Genomic DNA, 21,225 nt, shown 5'->3' with positions numbered 1-21,225 from the left:
ATACACGTGTGCTAGAGGGAATTGAAAAGTTTGAACGCTTCCCTAGGAAGTGTTAGAATCACAGGCAGAAGAATTCCAGCCTAGCCTTTCCCCTGCCTAATGGATCCAGTCTCTTCCCTAGCACACACAGTGTCTATTCATGTGTTGCATGAATTCTAATAGACTGACCATATGCCTGTTTATTCAGAAGCAAATTGAACTATGTAAGCACAAAAGTTTGCAGCATAACTTCACCACCTTAATTATGTTTAAGGCTGCATTCTCATACAGGGAGGAAGGCCCATTGAACCCAGTAACTTACTTCTGAGTAAAAGAAAAAAATTCCTTCCAGTAGCACCTTAAAGACCAACTAAGTTAGTTCTAGGTATGAGCTTTCGTGTGCATGCACACTTCTTCAGATACACTGAAACAGAAGTCACCAGACCCTTCTATATAGTGAGAAGGTGGGGAGGGGTATTACTCAGAAGGGTGGTGGGAATGGGTGATTGGCAGATAGCTGTGATGAGCCTGTTGATGACTCTTAACGACTGCAATAGGTCTTACAGGAAAAAGCAAGTGGTGAGAAGGTGAAAAATGGCTTTGTCATGTGTAATGAGATAAGAATCCAATGTCTTTGTTCAGACCAGGTCTCTCCATGGTTTTAAGTTTGGTAATAAGTTGCAATTCAGCAGCTTCTCTTTCCAGTCTATTTCTGAAATTCCTTTGTAATAGAACAGCTACTTTGAGATCTTGTATAGAATGTCCTGGGAGATTGAAGTGTTCTCCTACTGGTTTCTCTGTCTTGTGAAACCTTACTTCCGAGTAGACATACATAGGATTGTGTTGCAAAAGTCAGTTAAAAGGAAACTGAGGGCTGTATCTAATCCTACTCAGAGTAGACATGATTAACCCCAAGTCATTAATTTCAGTGGGTCTACTCTAAATAGAACTTCTTCAAGACAACCCTCACTCCGACGATCCTATATAATTCTGCGGAATTTACTTTCGAGTAAGCATGTTTAAGATAGTGCTATGCAATAAGGTACCGATCAGAACATGCAGTTACATTTGTTTGGGATGAATTAATCCGGAAGAAACGTTTGCATTTATACAGGATGCAAATTGCAAACCACGGTCTTTAAGCAGAACGCACAGCTGAAATATCGTCCTTTCGGGCTATTAATTCTTGCTGCGGTTCGAAACTGCATTTCCCATCAGCCAGCAAGGCTCACGCAGCCGAGAAAAAAAGGTCACGTGGGAAAGAAAACCCCACCCCCCTTTTAAAGCTGAAGCGCTCGGGCTCGGACATTCTTAAAGGGGCCGCGACAACAACAGCAGCTTAGGCGGGTCGTTGCAAGAAAACAAAACAAGACAGTAAGCGGAAAGCGGGGTGCAGCTGGAGAGAAGGTGTGAAAGACGAGGAGGCACCAGAGCCGCGCCCTTTTTAAACATTTTATTTTAAAAAGAGATAGCGTGCAGTGTTCAATAAGCGAGGAGGGAGGGTGGGAAGTGAGACATGGGGGGGGGAATTAACGGAGAGGACTTCGGCACGATGAAGGAAGTACAGAGCAACGATTGCAGAAAGGAGGGGCGCGGGTGGCGGTCGTAGGTCGCCTAGGCTGGTGCTGGGATCGTGTGCATGGGCTGGGCGTGGAAACGGGGGCGCCTGTTAAGCACAGAAAGAGGACTGCATGTTGGCGTGCACAGGGGTGTCGGGAGGAGGACTGTGGCGGAAAGCAGCAGCGAAGAGTCGGGAGGACAAACATACCTTGGCCAGGCAGGGCGCTTTGCTGGCAGACGGTCCTGTTGCCCCCCGAGGGCGCGCGATGCATCTAGGCAGGTCGGGGCTGGTCAGGCGGAATCCCGTGTCTACTGCCTGCAGCTCCATTATGGGAGGAAGGTGGTATAAGCGGACTGAAGGAAATAGGCAGATCAAGCTGTAAGGATCTTGAGGGAAGCGGGGCTAGGAAACGCATCTGTTTTAGATCATGGACAATAGCCGCCAGTCGGGATACTTGAATGCTTGAATTAAGCACCTGGTAAATTTCCGATGTAAACTTAAGAGGGCTGGAGATCTTGGGCCATGCTCAGTTAAGATCTACTCAGCGGCTACCCGTTGAAACTTAAGTTACTTATGTCTATTACTTATTTCATAAAATTTATGAAATAATTTTTCATACCCCTGCTAGCCTCGAAGTGGCTTACAAAGAGGGGAAAAACAACTAATATAAAAATAGAAACAGCAGTAAACTAAATACCGCTCAAAGCACTCACAAACATAGCAGAACACAAGTGCCTGCCTGATGCCACTAGGTAGAGTGTTCAAAAGTGTAGCATTGGTTTCTATGGGCCTACTCTGAGTAAGGTTAGAATTGGACACCACCCCCTGGAGTTATTTCCTGAGACACCTGTCCCTCCCGTTACTGTAATAGGCCTGTTGGCATTTCATAACTTCTGCATAGTTTCCCCTCGATTGTCTGCAAACTAGCAAAGTGCTTGTGTTACACACACACACCCCGCTCCTAAGCATGGTGTGCAAACCAGATGCACTGAAACACACAGGAACATACAGTGGTACCTCGGGTTACATACGCTTCAGGATATGTACGCTTCAGGTTACATACTCCGCTAACCCAGAAATAGTGCTTCAGGTTAAGAACTTTGCTTCAGGATGAGAACAGAAATCGTGCTCCAGCGGCGTGGCAGCAGCAGGAGGCCCCATTAGCTAAAGTGGTGCTTCAGGTTAAGAATAGTTTCAGGTTAAGAACGGACCTCTGGAACAAATTAAGTACTTAACCCAAGGTACTACTGTACTAGACCTGCCCCCTCACCACTTCCCCTGTGCCCTTCCTCCTCCTGCCTGCTTGTGGTGTAGGGGCTGAGAAGGCCTATTATTGGAGGAAGCAGGAGGAAAGTGCTTCTTGGGTCAAGTCTGTGGGAGAAGTGGCATGGGGATGCAACATTTTCTCTCCAGAAAATCTTGATCCTGCTCATTTATTTTTAAAGCTAACACTACTAATGGTTAGAGATTCTGAGTAGCTACTACCTTGAGGCAATTGAAGTGAGGATTTTGACACCCAACAGAAAAGCAGGCAGGGTTTATGTCTCTACGTGGACTAATCAGCAGGCACCAGGCTCAATTAGGCTCTTCTTTTATCTTCTAGTAGCTGAGGATTGCAGCATGGGATAACACTAATGCTTGGTACTTATGTAGTGCATCCAGGATGCAGAGCACCTGCAGCATTAAGGAGTTGCTATAAGGGTTAGTGATGAAGCTGAGTCAGTGCTGTTAATCCCCATGTTATTGACTGCCTGTGGGAGGTCTGGTATTGCCTTGGTGGCACCTGCTTTCTCTAATGGTAACCAAATCACAAACTTGGAAAGGCACCTCAAAGGTCATCTAGTCAAACCCCCCACCCCCCCGATGCAGGAAACCCACTACTGTACCAGAAATTCCTGATAGGAATAAATTGGGATTATGTATGACTTGTCTACCTGTTAAAGGTCAAAGATGTATGGGCCAGGAACAGAGGAAAGTGTTTGGGCTGTAGCCTATTTAAAAGCCATGATCCCTGACCTGGAATCATGCACATGCTAGAATTCTTGCGTGTTTCTGCAAGACTAGGAATGGAATCTGAGGCTAAGTCCTGGTAAAGGGAAGGGCTGCTGAGGCAGGTCCTGAATAATAATTTTAAAAGGTTATTTGCATACTGAGCTTCTGTTTCCAAGATACTGGAGTGAGCAAAAACACATATAAACAGATTTGAGGACTTGTATTGGCACTTAAGACACCCTGGGCTTACTGTTCAAAAAGAGGAAGAAATATATGCATGTGTATGCATTTTTTTTTGAGCAGTAAAATATGGAAGTGCATTGCCTAAGCTTGGTTCTCATCTCAGACTGCCCCATACAGTGCTGGGATAGTGTTATCAGAAGGTTCAGGGGTGGCTGCCATAGCCCCAAACACTGCTCTGTGTGTGTGTGTGTGTGTGTGTGTGTGTGTGTGTGTGTGTGGTTTCTCAACTGTTTACCCTTTCCTGCTGATGATATTCATAGGTGACATTGACACTTGAGGGCTTGTGCTTTCCTTCCCTTGGTCTTTCCATTTTTGGACTTTCTCTCTCTCCCTATTTTCTGCATACTTGCCGTGCCCCTACTGTGTTCTTCCCTCTATGTGGCCCTGCGTTCACTGCCATACAAGTTGGCACTTCACTGGGTAGTAGGCCCAAACCACGAACAGCCAGACACACTGACCCATTGCACCACAGGAGGGCAGGAAATAATAACTGTGGATCTCAAAAGGCAGAGTCTCCTGAGCAAGGATATATTTGATACAGGATAGACGAAAGCTTATTTGTGGGGTTTAAGGACATAAAAACCTTAGATGGTGCTGTTACAAGTTTTCTGATTGAGCTGGGTGTTTTGAACTTCCTAGCAAATAAGGAACCAACAACTAGTTAATCAACTGTGCAGCACCACATCAGCCTCCTGCTGATAATATCCTTCTTTAATGACATTTTCCTTACAGACAGAGGAAGCTTTCTGTTTATTTAAAGGTAGGGAAGGTGTCTGTCATTTTGAGCCCTAGGCATGGCAGTGACAGTGGCAAGTCAAAGGTGGGGGGAAACATTCTGCATGTGCCCAGACACAGTATTCCCCAGGTTCCAGGATTGAATATTTTTGAGTCATAGCTGAATTGAGACCTAAATTATACTCATTTTTCCTGTGATCCTCAGAGCTCCTTTTGTTTCGATTTTGTAGGTTTTTCAAATCCAGCCCAGTGAATACTTCTAGTTCCTCAACTTTGGTTGCAGATCCATTCCTAAATTCTGGAGGACTTGGAACCTGTTCAATGGAAGGGGGTGAATGTGTTTGCCACCCTGAGGTAAAACAATTTCAGATAGCCTCTTGCAGCAAAAAAATACAAATGAGTTTCCTAGTACGTACTTTAAAGACTTGAAACATTCTGTATACTTGACATTCATGTCCATCACAATATCCCTCCTAATGGCATTTTAAAGAGCAGATTGGGGAATCTTTGGAGATGGAAATGGAATCAATGCTGTCCAACTTGACAAGGCTGTTGTGAGAATCAGATAAGGGTTGTAGAGTGTTTTGCAAGTCAATGAAAGTGCTACAGAAACCATAGCAAGCCAGATTAGCCTAACTGATACTGGTGGTTTGCTTAAATTACCCATTCTTGTCCAATAGAAAGGGAGAAGCTAATGATTCCCCTTTAGCAAGTCTTCCCAGCTCCCCATCCTACATATAAATATAATGCAGTATTCCCCCTCTCGGTTGCCAAAGTTCTGCATTACTTTGGTTATTGACAATTGTGTCTATGTAGGGCCAGTATTTAAGGTTGGTAATTTCAGGCATGTGCTGAGATCCATGCCTCAATAAAGGGTCACTACCAACCCCTCTGCTATCTCGGCCTTTTCACTGTAAGCAACTGAGCTGCAAAAGGAGTAGCAGGACTAGCCTCCTCTGCTCATCTTGCCATCTCCTTCTGGAAGCTGTATGGATTGGGTCCAGAGGGAGAGAGCTAGCAAATGGGCAGTGGTCACAGCAATGAGGAGGAAGGGGGTTTGCTAAGGGCATCTTGCCTGCCATTTCCCAAGATAGTACCTCCACAAAGTCTAATAGAGTTGGCATTTAAGGTGATTCCAGGTGATGAAACTGCTGTGTGAAAAACTAGCCATGGTTTTACCAGCAATGGTATCCTGAATACGGTTGTGCTTTGGAGTAGTAAAGTGTTTCCAATACTTTGATTGTTACTCTCTCAAAAACCCTGTAAAATACGTCACTGGGCAGAACTGAGGGCAGGGGTAACCTCCTGTATGTGCTTAATGGATTTAGGAATAAGGTACTTAAAAACAGTATTTTGACATACAATAACCTGGCTAGGGACAACACTGAGATAGTGACTTATTTAAGGGCACCCAGTGAGTCAGTGATTCAAGTGGGACTTGATCCTCAGAATCCCAGGACAACCTTCCCATTGCGCTTGGATAATATCTGCCGGCTCTTAGTTCTCTGGCTTGTGGCAGAGGTCAGAATGTCCTTCCTCTTCTGTACTTCTGCAGTATAGCAACAAGGACTGGAAGCATTGTTCTATTTTTTTAAAAATATGAAAGGTTCAGGAAGCTGACTTCTGCACCAAATACTCCATTTCCTTCCCAGTGAGTGTTATAGCAGGCTCTGATATTTGTTTAATAATTTGGTTGATGGAGTGCAAATACTATAGCAGTCAAGGAACAACCTGGGGTAAGGTTTAAAGTGCTGACTTGCACTCAGTGTTTATTGGATATCCTTTTCTCTCCCTGCACAGATGCGTCCCTCTGGGATGTGGATGTAGGATGTTAGAACATCAAGTAGAAGAGGTAAGACCTTGGTCATTAACACATGTGATTACATGACACATCTCTTGTATGCATGTTAAACAAAACAAAAAACAAAAACTTGTCATTATCCAGGAAGGAGAAATTCTGGGAAGCCTTGAGTTTGACCTGGCCGTGTCCTAAATGAGGGAGAGAGATACACACTTACCAATGTCTATGCCAGTCCTTTTGCCACCTGCCTGCCAGATAGAAACCAAAGCAGCATTGGTACAGGTGGTTTTGTAACATTTCTGGACGCCATAATTTCCTGGTTAAATGTTAAATGCAACAGACTTGGGAATGGAAGAACCGTCTCATAAACAAAAGCTTGTTTGGGTCAGAACCATAAAAGATTCACGCTCCTCTGTTTGCTGTGTCATCGTCCCCCCCCCCAACTCCCACATGCTCTAATCTAAAGAATCACTGGGGGTGGTTGTGTGGAAGGCTCAGTGTGCAAGTGCTTTGGTACACAGGACTGTACACGGATCCCCACAGGGTCAGGCATGCCATTCAGTCTGTGTTCCACCCCACCTCCCACTTATTCAGCTTGCTTGTGTGAATCAGGTTCAACAGGCTCAAGCGCAAAAATCTGCTAGTATGGTACACAGTTGCTTAGTCACTGTGATTTCCCTCTGATTACCCCAAGGATTCAACTCATGCCCCCATATGCCAGCAATGGAGGGGGCTGTGCCTTTCATTATTTGCTCAGGCTGTGTGGTTTGGTGAGCTAGAGGACCTTTCTTTATTTCTTTCTGAGAGCCAGCGTGGTGTAGTGGTTAAGAGCAGTGGACTTGTAATCTGGTGAACCGGGTTCGCTTCCCCGCTCCTCCACATGCAGCTGCTGGGTGACCTTGGGCTAGTCACACTTCCCTGAAGTCTCTCAGCCTCACTTACCTCACAGAGTGTTTGTTGTGGGAGAGGAAGGGAAAGGAGATTGTTAGCCGCTTTGAGACTCCTTAAGGGGAGTGAAAGCGGGATATCAAGTCCAAACTCTTCTTCATCTTTCTTTCTCAATAAGGTTGTGGATTCAAATTCAACCAGCCCCTCCACTCCTTTCAGAAGAAGTGGGACAGAAGCGTATATACCATAGAATCTACCTATTGGAAAATGAAGGGAGAACATAATAGAGTTCTGTACATCCAAACACCATTGTTGTTTGGAGGGGCAGTTGTTAGCAGGCAGCTTAATAATGGATACAAGGAAATCTCTTCCTATAAAGAGTACTTGTTTACAGGGCTTAAAAAGAGGGCTGGACAGAGTTGGGAGGAGAGGTCTTTTAACAGCTATAAGCCTTCATCCTCAGCACCTGGTACTTGAATGCATCCATACCTCCATACCAGTTGCTGGCAACAAAGAAAGTATTGTGGTTGCTTTCATCCTGTGCTTTTCAACTTCCTGGGTGCCTCTGGTTTGCCATCACTGAAAAAAGGTGCTGAAGTAGATGTACTTTTGGTGTGATCTAGCAAGGCTTTTTTTCTATCTGCTTAAACAGTTTCTGTTTGTAGATGATGTTCTTCAGGCTAGGAGTCATTATTCCTCTTAAGGTATGGGATGAGAGGCCGTGGGGAGGAGTATTGGGATTGGAGACTTTTTAATGTGTTTTCTCCCCCCCCCCCCATCCTCATGCCCAGGAGCTGACCACTGTGCGTGTCCAAGATCCTCGTGTCCAGAACGAGGGCTCCTGGAACTCTTATGTGGACTACAAAATATTCCTCCATGTAAGTATAGCAAAGCTGGAGCTGGAAGGGGTCCAAAGAGCAACAGCTAAAGAGACTGGAAATATGGCTTGTCATCTCATATAGAAAACATGTGTAGAACAAATTCTTCTTCTAACAAAGCCATCTTCACCTAGTGCTGAAATGGCCACCTCTGCTACTTCTTCAAACTGCTGTATAAGTGAGAGTGAAGGTGAAGGTAAAGGGACCCCTGACCATTAGGTCCAGTCATGACCGACTCTGGGGTTGCAGTGCTCATCTCGCTTTATTGGCCGAGGGAGCCAACATACAGCTTCCGGGTCATGTGGCCAGCATGACTAAGCCGCTTCTGGCAAACCAGAGCAGCGCACGGAAACGCCGTTTACCTTCCCGCCGGAGCGGTACCTATTTATCTACTTGCACTTTGAGCAGGGACCGAGCAATGGGAGCTCACCCCGTCCCGGGGACCCGAACAGCCAACCTTCTGACCGGCAGGTACTAGGCGCCACCCACATTCCTATAACTGAGAGTAAACTGCCTGTATCCCAGTCCCTCTGGCAACTGCACAGAATTTGGAATAGAAGTTAACTTTGCATCGCGGGCAGGCAGAAGGCAAGAGACAGCAGGAATTCTCCTGCTATTTGTTTCTTACCTTTTCCAAAGCTCTGCACAAGTGAGACAAGACTCCAAGAGAGCCCATTAGCAGGCACAGAGGGAAGAAAGATACAGTTTCTCTTGCTTGTGATGGAGTTTGGAGAATGAAAGAGCAGGAGAAAATCTTGCTGCTTCTTCCCTTCTCCAGGCTGCAGTGCAAAGAAGTCTGAAAGAGTCATGGGTACTCTCCATTGGCACCTTATATTGGTCCACACAGCTCAGTATTGTCTCCATTGGCATGCAGCAGCAGCCTTCCAAGGTTTCAGACAGGGTTCTCCCTGCCTCTGCTTGGAGATGCCGTGGATTGAACCTCAAACCTTCTATGTAGAAAGCAGATGTTCTGCTATTAAGCTACAACCCTAATCCAGGGATTGTGCTGGTCCTTATGCTATAACCTCTGAGAAAACAGAAGCTAGCCATCTCTGGATTAGAGGATTATGTGGAGGATGGCTGGGAGTCAAACTATCTTGGGGACCTTACATGCTAGTTTAGAGGCTGGACCACCAGATCATGTAGATAAATAAGGGATGGCTAGCACAATGCACCCTTCATGTTACCTTTTTCTGCAGCATCTGACTGACAACTGCTAGGCTAGATGAATCTTTGGCCTGATTAACCCTAAGACAATTTTTATTTGGGCTCTCATCCCACTGCCTGCCTTGGCTGATCAAGTAATAATAATAATAATAATAATAATAATAATAATAATAGTCACATTTCCGAGGCCTCAGTTGTAGGTACCTCTTTGAGAGGCAGAAGAAAATGTAAGACAAACAGATCTGTTGCTAATAGTTAAAGGACATTAAACAGAAAAATGACATTCTTTTAATACCAAAAAAATCAAATGGCAAGCATGCTCTTTGCTGACACAGTCACCTGTTGATCAATGAAATCTTTAGTTCAGTCACCATAATGATTAAAAGTTTGCATCTCCAGGTCTCATGGCACAAAGTGTCTACAGTGGTATCTCGGGTTAAGAACTTAATTAGTTCTGGAGGTCCGTTCTTAACCTGAAACTGTTCTTAACCTTAGATACCACTTTAGCTAATGGGGCCTCCCGCTGCCACTGTGCCGCCGCCGCGTGATTTCTGTTCTCATCCTGAGGTACTACGTCCGGGTTAGCGGAGTCTGTAACCTGAAGCGTTTGTAATCTGAAGCGTTTGTAACCCGAGGTACCACTGTATAATGCTAGTGCGGCTTTAACAAAATGGCCAGCAGAGGGAGACAGCTTGGAAAAAGAGCCTGAGATAAGAAAATGAAAAAGGGGGGGGGGGGCGGAATCTCAGAGCAACACTCTCTCTTCTCATTATGCAGACCAACAGCAAAGCCTTTACAGCCAAGACATCCTGTGTACGCAGACGGTACCGTGAGTTTGTGTGGCTGAAGAAACGGCTGCAGAAAAATGCCGGCTTGGTGTAAGTGTGAAATGGCAATCTTTTCAGAGCCTGCTGTACCCTGTCTGCTAACCCTATGAAAAACGTCACCAGGATAGGCAGGGCCTATGCCCCAATATAGCTCTGTTGAAAATAAAACTAGTTGAGGTTTCTAAATGCATTTGTTTGAATGGAAGCCTTTAAAATGTGCTTAATGAAGAGCAGCTCATTGGGAGAGCACATGCTTTGCATGCAGAGGATCCCATGTTCATTCCCTGATGTCTTAAGTTAAAAGTGATCTGGAGTAACAGTGCTGGGAAAAGGATCCCCTGCCTGACACCTTTGGAGAGCTGCTGCCAGTCAGAGATGTTACTGGCAAGAAGGAGCAACAGCTACTCTCTGAATAAGGCTGCTTTATATGTTGATTTCTTTTGTTAGAACTTAGAAGAGGCTTGCAATTTACCTTTTGCAAAGTTCATGTTACATCTATTAACTTGCAGGTGAGCCCAGCTCTGCTACTGATCTAGCATCTGCTCTGATACTGATCTAGCATCCTGAAACCTACATAACTTTTCTGTAAATCCAGCCTGATAATTTAGTGCTGAGGACCATTCAAAGACATCAGCTTCACCTTGCAGAAATGCTGAGTTTTTCGTAAGGGGACCCGTCATGTGCTAACAGCTCCTGTCAGTCCTGTGGAAGATGTGCATCTCACTAATGTGCTTTTACCAGTTTCATTGCCAAAATCAAAGGAGTAGTGTGAGAGTTTGTTGGAAGTCATTTTCATTCCTGACAAGAGCAAAATGCAGGAGGTAGCTGATAGAACTAGTAGTTTCCAGAGGGTTCCCTTTTCAATAGTGCACAACAAGCTCTTGGAATATAGTCAGAGACTGGAAGCATCTGGAAGCATGCAACTTGACTGGAGTGTCTTCATTCTTACGCCCCCCCCCCAATCTTTCAGGCCTGTCCCAGAACTTCCAGGGAAGTCCACCTTCTTTGCAGGCAGCACTGATGAATTCATTGAGAAGCGGAGGCAAGGGCTTCAGCAGTTCCTGGAGAAGTGAGTAGAAAGTAGGAACGAAGGTGGGGGAGGGCAGAGTTATGAGCTTGGATGCTGTCATACATTTGGCAGAAATGTGGGTATATGTTGGGCTTCTCCATAAGAAAGAACGTTCCCATGAACAGTTACATTAATGTGTTCCATTCCCCATAATCTGCCCCTTTCTTTTCCCCTTCTGGCCTGGGATAAGTGCATTTAGCTTCAGTTGCACTTCTTTTTTAATTCTTACCCTGTCCTCCTGTTAAGAAGCTTTGGGTGTAAGGTGGGGTCACCCTGCTTTATCTTTGAAAGTTTTCTGTAAGGTAGCCTAGGCCAGAGAGAGACGGATGCCTTGGCCTAGGGTTACCCAGAGGACTTTATGGTGGAAGGTCTTCTCCTAGTGCAATACATTCACTTTGCTATCCTAGCTCTCACTTGTGGAGACTGACTTAGAAATGTAGTTGGAGTGAGCAGCAGTTAGCCCAGAGTGAGGGCAACATCTCCCTTCCTCCACTTGGCTGACCCCCACTGCAAGGAAGGAGCTCTATTGTGCTGTCAGGGGAAGCGCATAGCTCAGTGGTTGAGTACATGCTTCACATGCAGCAGGTCTTGGATTCAGATCCTGTAATTTCCAGGTCAGCCTGGGAAAGACTCCTACCTGAATGCAGGAGAGCCATTGTCAGTGGACAGTACTGAACCATTGGTCGGACTTGGTATAAGGCAATTTCCTGTATATCTCATGGCCCTTTAAAACTTGGAGAGTTAGACATACCAGCTCTGTGGTGCTGTCTTTCAGTATGTGGAAAATACAACATAGCAGTTATGTGTTGTGTTTCTCCTGGCCTCTACAAAGATGGTGTGCAGATGTAATCATTCAACCTGAGTATTCTCCAGGTGTCTCAAGCAATTTGTTGGAAATAACAGTTTGAGAAACATTATATCTATTTATTTTTAAAGAATAGTTATACCTTACATTTCCACTTAAAAAAAAACCTGCCACAATACCCAAAGTGACTTCCAACATGTTTTAAAGTAGTAATGGGTTAGATCAGGTTGGGGAACCTATAGCCCTGCTGTACTGTACTGTACTGTGGGATCACTTGTAGCTAAGTAAGATTGTCTTCCATGCAAAGGCATCGTGTGGAGAGTGCAGTGGGTGCCGTGCCCCTGGGCGCAGTTTTGAGAGGGGATGCAAACAGGCACCCCCATAGCAGGCTCCTTCATAGGAGCCTGGTTCTGCACCAGGAGCTGCCCTCTGGCTCCGGTGCTTGTGGCTGGCACAGCTCCACCCACAAGTCAGGCCTGACCTGGGAAGGAGAGCAGGCGAGTGGGTGGCAGTGCTGTCACCCACCCTCCTCAGCTGCGGCACACCTCATGCCCAGCGGCAGCAGCTCTCCCACTGGGTCATGTCTGACCCAGGCCTGACCCGGCAGCAGAGAGCAGAAAGAGAGTGGGTAGCAGCTTCCCTGCCCCTCTCCTACATTGAACGGTGGTGCATGGGAGGGTGCCCTCCACACCCCGTGCGCCTGCCCCAGGCAGTGCAGGCACACGCTCTGCCACTGCTTCCATGAATATGGTCTTAACAGTTTGTCTGTGGGGGCCAATTCTGGATCCGCACAGCCTTCCACAGCGGGGACATAGGTTTCCAGGTGGGAGTAGATCACGGTGAGGATTTGCCAAATGTGCCTTCCACTTAGCTCATTTCTCCCTTTCATCCTGAGTTTGTGCCTCTTCAAAGTCCATGGCGCCTTTGGTAGAGGCTGTTCTTCAACTGGAGTATTCGCAGGCCAGTGTTTCCCAGTTGTCAGTGTTTATACTGCATTTTTTGAGATTTGCCTTGAGAGAGTCTTTAAACCTCTTTTGTTTAAACCTCATCATGCTTTCCATTATTAAGTTGGGAATAAAGTAGTTGCTTTGGAAGACGATAATCAGGCATCTGAACGTGACCAGGCTGCTGGAATACAACTCCCATGAAGTCTTAACTTGATAGTGGAACACGACTGTCCCTACCATTAGGCTGAGAGGTTGTCACTTTGAGCAGCAGATGTTTGGAGGTAGACAGCCTTCACTGAACCCTATGATGGTTCTCTTTTGTAGGGCAGAGGTTTGTGTGCATTTGGCTTATCTCTCACTCCCTTAGCTAGCCTGCCAAAAGCTAAGACTTGGCCATGTGGAAGAGAAGGGCAGGAAGGGCTGCTTGATCTGGGAAGAAGTCCTAGGGAAGGCTCTCTTGTACAGAAATAATAATATAATAATAATAATAATTTATTATTTATACCCCGCCCATCTGGCTGGGCTTCCCCAGCCACTCTGGGCAGCTTCCAAAAAAATATTAAAATACTGTAATACAGAAAGCATGGTTTACCAGGCACTGTTTGCTATCCCTTTGGTTTGGTACTTACTACCTTCCATTTTCTTTTTGAGGGTGGTACAGAATGTTGTGCTCCTTTCGGATAGCCAGCTGCACCTCTTCCTCCAGAGCCAGCTCTCTATACCAGAGATTGAAGCTTGCGTCCAGGGTCGGGGCTCTCTGAGCGTGACAGATGCCATTCTCCATTACGCCATGTCGAACTGTGGTTGGGTGCAGGAGGAGGACAGCCATACTGCTTTGCTGGCCAAAGGGGACTTCAGCAGCAGGTAATCGGAACTGGGTGTGTTGGTGCAGTTTGTACTAGATGCTGAAAACTCTGAAGCGAATCTAGAATGAAAACAGTTCCCATCTGGGGGAAAGAGAGCTGGATTGGAAGAGAAAGGTCAGTATTTGAATGGGAAATCAGTTGCGTATGAGCTCTGCTCCTGTCTCTTCTCTCTCCCAGAGACAGGGCAGAAAAAGTAGAGTAGTGCCACAGTTTCCAGGAACATCATGCTTTCCACCTCCTCCTCAATCAAGTGCCATCAGCCTCTTTAATCAAGTAAGCAAGGCTTCGACATCACCAAGCAATTAACCACTGCACTACAGGCTTTTTCAGTAGTTGGATTTCATCATTTCCCATAATCTTAAAAAAACAGTTATGGTTTTGAGCCAAAGGGGGGTGAACTAAATTCTGGTCTTGAAAGCTTTTTTCTCTTTCAGATGTAGTTTTGTTGAATTTGTTATAATACGTGTGTGTGTGTGTGTGTGTGTGTGTGTGTGTGTGTTTAGTGAGGTTTAAGTTACTGAGTACAGTATTTTCTGCACTATTTTCCTGCTCATCTACAATTGTGTGCCGTTCTTCCACCTCCCGCTCTTCCTTAATTCACAGTGGTGCTTTGATGTTAAACTGGCTATGGTTCTTGACCAGTCAAAACAGCTACACCATACTTCCCAAGAGATAAACTGCAGCATTCTTCCATATCACACAGGATTCCTGGGTGTGCCATTTGAAAGTGTGGTGCTTTGTCTTTCTAAGCAACTGTGTGCATGGGGGGGGGGCAATCCTAACCATATTTCTCAGAGCAGGGGTGAGCAGAGGTCATGCTTGCAGGATCTGTTTTGGTTTTTACTAGAACCCCAAGATCTACCAATCAGAGTCAGGTACCAAAAAACCCCCATTGGAATTAAATTAATCTGTCGCCAGAAATTTGTTTTCAGTACCAGAACGGGGGGGCGGGAGGGGGTCAATTTCTTGTGCCCTCTTTCCAGCTTTCTTAATAACTGGGGTGGTGGATGGGAGTTATTTGGTTGTTGCCATTGTTAAACAATTGGAAGCCAAAAACGCTTGCTGACCTACTTCAAATCACCTAGAGCTCTCCCAGGAGATCCTGATGTGCCATCTGCCCACCTCTGTCTTAAACGATACATTGGCAGTGTAGGTGTAAATGTGTTTGGTCTGATTCCAAACCAAGGAACTCTGGGATGTATAGTTCTGTGAAGGAACCAGAGACTGCCAACAAAGTATCATCTCTCTTCCCTTCCTTCCCCTTTTTCTTGAAACCCAACCCTCCTTTTCTCTTACCTCCTTGTTTTGAAACCCAACCCTCTTTTCCAAAAGCTCTGTGGAATCTCACCCTCATTGGAGTGACATCAGCATGGAAGACAGCCAGTTGGAGAGCCCGGATTCTGAGGAAGAGGAGCCACTGCCGGTTGACTCCGTGGCATCAGCTGACCTTGTCAAGGAACAGTGAGAACAAGAAGGAAAAGGGCTTCTTCCAGGATGTGCTTGGAGCTCTGTCTCTAGCCCTTTCCTGGAAATTGCATTGCCTGTCAAAACTCCAGGGTCCAACTCCTATGCTGTAACTGGTGACCTGAGTGGGCGACCAGCCTGGACCAATGCCCGAGAGGCTGAAGCTCACGCCTAGGAATACTGCAGTAGCTGTAAATTATATGATGTAGCTCCTGTTTCTGCCGCCTGATCCTGCCTTGTAGAAAATGAGTTGGCTTCCAGCACGGGCATGTCAGCCTGTTACTTCTTATCCCACCTTCTGTAGATTTTGGCAAACAATCCTACGCAGGAAGCTGCTCAGTTTTGTTTTGGCTGCGTTCCCTTTCTCTCCCTCCTCCTTTCCATCGCTGATAGTGTTTCTCGCAGAGGCCCAGCTGTCTTTGGTTACCCTGTAGGCGTGTCAAAAACAGTTCGCCTGGGGTTGGACTTTCCTTTGTTACAGAGAGCCAGAGATCCCACCTGCTGGCTGTGGATGCCAAGCCCACATCTGGGTTTCCCCGGTGGAGCTGCATGCAGCTGGGATGAGTGGCTGGGCACCCTCGCCAGCTCATTAGCACCAGAGCTGATTCTTCTGGTTAGAGGGTGCGAGTGTTAAGAACATCGAGGGGGAAATGAGGAGGTTATTCTGTAATGCTCTTGTGTGTTTGATGCATGCAACCCATCATGTGCTCTAGAAATAAGATGACCCCTCCATACCCCCACCACTGTGTATCTTTGTGAGGGTATTAGATAATTTCCTTCCAATTGTTATTGCACAGGCAGAGGACCAAAGATCTTATGGAGATCCTCTGACTTGCCCATTCTCCTTTGGGTAGAAGATAATGCAGAGCTAAAAGAAATAGGCTCAAATAGGCTGGGAGGTCTGCATGAAACATTTCTTACTTTCTCTTTTTCGCTGTTTCTTCTCCTCTGTCTCCATTGCCTCCCAAAGTTTGGCGTACTATGAAATTAGGCTTCTGGTGATACCCATACACTTCCCCGAAAACCCTTTTTAATGAAAGTTAGGAAGTTTCTTGCCCTCCAACATCAACTCTGGTGCTTTCTGCTGTAACTTGCAGATTCAGTCTGTGGGCTTTGAGTTTTGAAATGGCAGAGAAACTCCTCAATTAAAGTGCTTTGACCTTTTTTCAGATCTCTTTCTCTCTCCAAATATTTCAGTAAAACAAACATGCAAGTAGAACTGCTATCACCTGAAAACTCTGGTCATACGTTGCTTTTAATCATTCACTCTCCCACTCCCCAGTCTGCCACCCAGTTATGACATATTTTCTTTTTAGATGTGGAACTGAGGAGGGTGCAGAAAAGCAAAAGAAGCAAGTGGTCCTCTCTTTCAAGTTCTGGTGGTGTATATAGAATGGTGTGTATAGAAAGTAATAATGGAATATCCTATTACATCCATCAACAGACAGGCCAAGTTCAGATATACATCTCACCAGTTGTTGACTTTCCAGTCATTTTGACCTTAGGATGTAAGCTGCAAGGCCCCCTTCACAAGTGGTGGTGGAAGGACACTTCCTCTTGCAGGATCTTATAGCACGGAGACCATGGGAGCATCCATGTGAGGGTGGTCAGTGGCATCTGTCTGTCCCATTTTATCGGAGTCCGCCCCCTTGAGTACTGATGAAGCAGGAAGGGATTTTGTTTCATTCATGCACACTCCCTAGCAGCCACAGATTGCAGCACAGAGAAGGAGATCCTTGCTGCAACAGGTGCACAGTGAGAACATCCTCTAAGATACTCTATATGTGAACTTTCAGAAATGTGTATACTTGCAAAAATAAAAAAGGATAACATTTCCAGTCGATGTCCATTTACCGTGCTTTGCTTTTTACCCAACCTGAGAGTTTGATTTAACCTTTTCTCTTAAAAGCAGTGCTTTAATCTGAGGCAAATGTAAAACATTGTGCAAAATGCAGTTTCCTCGTGAATAACCCCTGCCAACCTCATCCCACACTTGTAGCACCTATCATACTATGCATGGATTGCCAGTGGATAGTTCAGGTGCTTGGCTAGGGGCATGTTATAATAGGAGGAGCTGGAGCCAATCCAGGTTAAATATTATTATTATTTAGGAGACATGGGAGACTCGTGTCCCTGGTAAGGTTTTAGTTAACCTTTCACTAAAGGCATAAAAAATGGGCAGCCCTAAATAACAGGGAAGGTCTCTTATGATATTGGGGCAAACAGGAGAGTGTTTTGGGGATGGGGTGATCTGTCAGTTAGTTTTCACTTGGCATGGATATGTTTCCTTGGCTGAAAGACTGATATGTCTGGAGGTAGGAAAAGGTTTTACTGGCAAGTGGGATAGGTCATGAATCTGAGATTTTTAAAAATCTTGTAGCAGCTTTGGGGGATCTGTGGCTGTCCAGATGTTGTTGAATTCCAATTCCCATCAGCCCCTACCAGCCATAATTTGCTTAGTAAGCTGTTTTCTGTCACAAACTTGGCCTCTGCTTGTGGCATGTGGTATTTTGGATTACGTTGGTGTTGGTGTTTGGGCTGTTGCTGGATACTAGACTTTGTTTTGTAGGGATTTACACCCTAGTCTTTACTTCTAGACTATTTCAACTTGATGATTCATGGCTGCACAGCAGTTAAGAGACAAAAATCCCCCAGTTCAAATTTCAGCTTGGTCAAGAACTCACCGAGTAGATTTAAGAGATGGTATTATTCACTGGCCTTGCCTCTCTGCCTGTAACATAGGGATAATAATGCTGGCCTTCCTTACTAGGGATGCTAAGGATTAATGAGATCATGTACATGAAGTGCTTTGAGCATTTAGGTACAGTGCTATGTATCTATTTAAGTTCCTCTATATTATTTCAGCTGCATAGTTGCTGCTGCAGCATGGCTCCTTTTCATGCCCTTCTGGTGCCAAAAGAACCCAAGGTCATGTGCAAGGGGGTTGCTGATGTGCTACTTCTGACACAAGTACTTCTGACACAGTCTTGATGTCTTCTGTTAGAGTCTTAAGTTAGTGGAGCACTGTAGGAAGTAGTCATGCGGCTGAGGCTATATCAGACTAGGCACTCATTATTACTTTAAAAAATTGAGATGCGATACCTCTGGAGGCCCTCCACCCCCACCCCCAAATTTCACATCTCCTCTGCCTCTCCTTAGTTATGGCTTTACATTGCAGGGGGCTTTTGGGCCTTGTGCGCCGCAAAAGGGATCAAGCCAAATGCGCAGGTGGAGGGTGGGCAAAGAGGACTTTGAAACCTACAGAGGAAAATTCTCAAAATGTCAAAAGAAGTTCACTTCAAAAAACAAAAACAGAATAAACCTCTCCTCACTAGCCAGATGCTCACTAATGACAGCTACTCTCCTGATTGGCCGGGCTGGCTCATGAATATTGATGAGAGCGCATGATCCAAATGGCGCAGCTGTGCAACCACCTGCCCTTGCCAGCTCAGCTTTCGAAGCTTCCAGACAGTCATTCGGAGCTGTTCGGAGATTTGATTTCCCACCCTCCTGAAAACTCAACACAAGTCTTCCCTCCCCTTTCCGCATGGTGCTCTCTCTCTTCTCGAGTGTATTTGGAGAGAGATGATGAGACAACCAGTAGGGAACCAGTGCAAGTTAGGCAGGGCTTCATTTTATGCTCAGGTTCAGGCCAAAGACACTTTCAGTATCTATATTGCCCTACAGATTCAGGACAAACCAAAGTTTGTGCAATCAGTAGTAGACATGTTGTAGAATGTGTTGATGGCTTTTTGGCTTCCAAGCACACAGCAGAATGAGGTGGCAGAGTCCAGAGATGCACTTCAGTTTATAGGTGCTGGTGATGCTCATTTTCCATTGTTCCTCCATGCAAAAACAACCAACGCAACTCCTTGGAAGAAGAACAGGAACACTGCCAGGAGAGGCCTGCACTGTAAGTTATTGACATGCTAGCTTTCTCCATGCAGGGAGTCTTATTTTCTAAGTGGGGGAGTATTTTTTCCCCAGCCCCCTCCACCTGCAGTCTGAAGTAGTACAGTCCAGAACTCTTACCACCTCATTCTGTGTAGTTGAATGGCTGAGTTGGGACGGGTGTTACCTACTTGGTATAGGAAACAAGGTGCTCACAGCATGAAGAGGGAACCCACATGTATTCAAAATGGGAGTATACTAATTTATGTAGGACGATCTGTGGATAGCTATGAGCTGTGATTGCTGAATGGCACATCTCATGTTCAGGGTCGGCATATCTGACTACCAGCTGCTGAGGGCAAGTGAGGAATGGTGATCTCTTCTGCATCCTGCTTGAGAGTTTCCAAAGGCAGCTGGCTCGCCACTGTTTAGAGACAGACAGCCAGGCTATGTAGATCTTGATTTGATCTAGCAATGTAACATTTATCTTGGCATTCACTGGATTCTCATTCTCTGATACTTTCCCTCTACAACTGTGAGCTGGCTAGAGAGTCCTGGGTATGCAGAACACCTTTTCCTTCCCCATGGTGAAATGGCAGCCAGTCCCTAACAAACCTTGGACAAGGTAAAAGTGAGCCCTGGTGCCTGTTGCTTCACAAACCAAGAATTTAAATGAGACCTTGAGGGGAGATTCAGCAGCGCTGAGCCTCTGGCATGTTTGCAACAGGAGGGCCAAAGCTAGGAATGTAACACTAAAACACTGAACAAGAAACCCTCTGAGCATACTAAGTGCCTTTTAGTAGGTGTGGGGAACCTGTGGTACTCCAACCGTTTGACTACAACTCCCATCATCCTTGATCACTGGCCATGCTGGCTGGGGCTGATGAGAGTTGGGATGAATTCCATTTAATGTGTCTAGTCTCAATACAGCCGGGATTAAAAGGCAGGGATTGTAGATCTAGGCAGTAATAAGTGCAGCCGCCCTTTGCCTTTAGAAATGGTGTAGTACAAATGTGCAGGGTTGAATGTGTTAAAGGAAATGGTTCTCTGCAAGGAGTGCCACAGCAATATCAACATCTGCAGGCTTTATTTTTAGGTTAAAGCTGGTTTAGCCTCCCTGCTGTTCAGAGATCCATTTAGTTCCTGTAAGGGACTAACTTGGCCTGGAGGTTCTTTGCTTCTTAACGAGATCTTAGCTCAAGTGCTGGCTTTCCCTTCTCCTTCTCAAGGCTCCCTGGATAACTTCAGCACAGATTGTGTCTATCACACTTTCAACGTGGGCTTATTCCAAGTCCAACCATGCTGCTTGGCTATTTAGGGAGGCAAAAAATATATCCTGCACATACTCAAAGCTATTCTCTCTCAGTTCAGTGGGGTTTGCACTGGAGAAGTTGCTGGTCAGACTGCTCTACCTTCCACCTTTAATGGGAGCCCCAAAATTTGCCTCCAGAGGAGAGTGCCTCCCTCTGTTTTGTTGCAGGGTTGTCTCTGGCTTTCTGGCTCCTCCAAACTCTTGCTATTTCCACCCTTGAGGTTGCAAGCTGTTAGCCAGGTCAAGGCTTGGAGTTGCAAACATCTCTCTTGGCTTGTTTCTTTTCTTTCTTTCCCTGCTGCTGGCAGGATTTCTGGCGGAGCATCATTAAGGCTCCCCAAGTCTCCCTGCCTTCTGCTCCATTCCGAGTTTCTCTTGGCAGGCGCCTGCCCCCCTTTTTTTAAATGGAGAAAGTAATTTTTGCTGTGCCTGCCAGCAGCCTGGAATTTCAGGGTGGTGATTAGGGGGAAAGGAAAAAAGAAGGGGGGGGGAGAGAGAGAGGTTGAGTGCTGTGCCTACTGCAGGCTCATTAAGCTCAGGGTTGCGGGGCGGCAGCTGCGGATCGAGATGTGGGCAGCCATCTGAGACGCGGGAGAGATGCTTCTTTCTATCAAGGCCTGGACACAAATCCTGCACCCCTATTCTCCACGCGCCACCTCTTGCCAAAAATAAAAATGGCAAGAAAAAACACCAGGCTCTATTTGAACTGGGCTGACTGCAGATCGTCCTTTCAGCACTGGATTTGCAGCCGCACAAGCATGTGAATTAGAATATGCAGGGGAACCCTGCTACTATTACCC

At 45.9% G+C, this 21,225-nt stretch overlaps 2 protein-coding genes across 5 annotated transcripts in view; one reads left to right on the top strand and one right to left on the bottom strand.

Annotated features, from left to right (window-relative positions):
* The first annotated feature begins 1,267 nt into the window (after positions 1-1,267).
* Positions 1,268-17,065, top strand: SNX11 (sorting nexin 11). Of its 4 annotated transcripts, none has more exons than XM_079950102.1 (8): positions 1,268-1,353; positions 4,741-4,864; positions 6,311-6,362; positions 7,991-8,077; positions 10,022-10,122; positions 11,042-11,140; positions 13,544-13,756; positions 15,091-17,065. In XM_079950102.1, exons 3-8 carry the CDS (start codon positions 6,339-6,341, stop codon positions 15,221-15,223), a joined length of 657 nt encoding a protein of 218 aa, XP_079806228.1. In that variant the 5' UTR covers positions 1,268-1,353; positions 4,741-4,864; positions 6,311-6,338; the 3' UTR covers positions 15,224-17,065. The 4 variants fall into 4 exon arrangements, with proteins under 4 accessions (XP_079806228.1, XP_079806227.1, XP_079806230.1 ...); XM_079950101.1 differs by having other exon boundaries at positions 1,276-1,386; XM_079950103.1 differs by having other exon boundaries at positions 1,304-1,322.
* Positions 1,749-21,225, bottom strand: part of SKAP1 (src kinase associated phosphoprotein 1) — a 350,548-nt gene continuing 331,071 nt past the window's right edge. The window contains exon 14 of the mRNA XM_079949862.1: positions 1,749-1,893. The gene's annotated coding sequence lies outside the window, so the exon portion shown is untranslated. The remainder of the gene's footprint in view (positions 1,894-21,225) is intronic.

Source organism: Podarcis cretensis, assembly GCF_951804945.1.
Source record: "Podarcis cretensis genome assembly, chromosome: 13".
NCBI classification, from domain to species: domain Eukaryota; kingdom Metazoa; phylum Chordata; class Lepidosauria; order Squamata; family Lacertidae; genus Podarcis; species Podarcis cretensis.
Note: the sequence above shows the minus strand (reverse complement) of the source record. Positions and strands in the feature narration are given on the sequence as shown.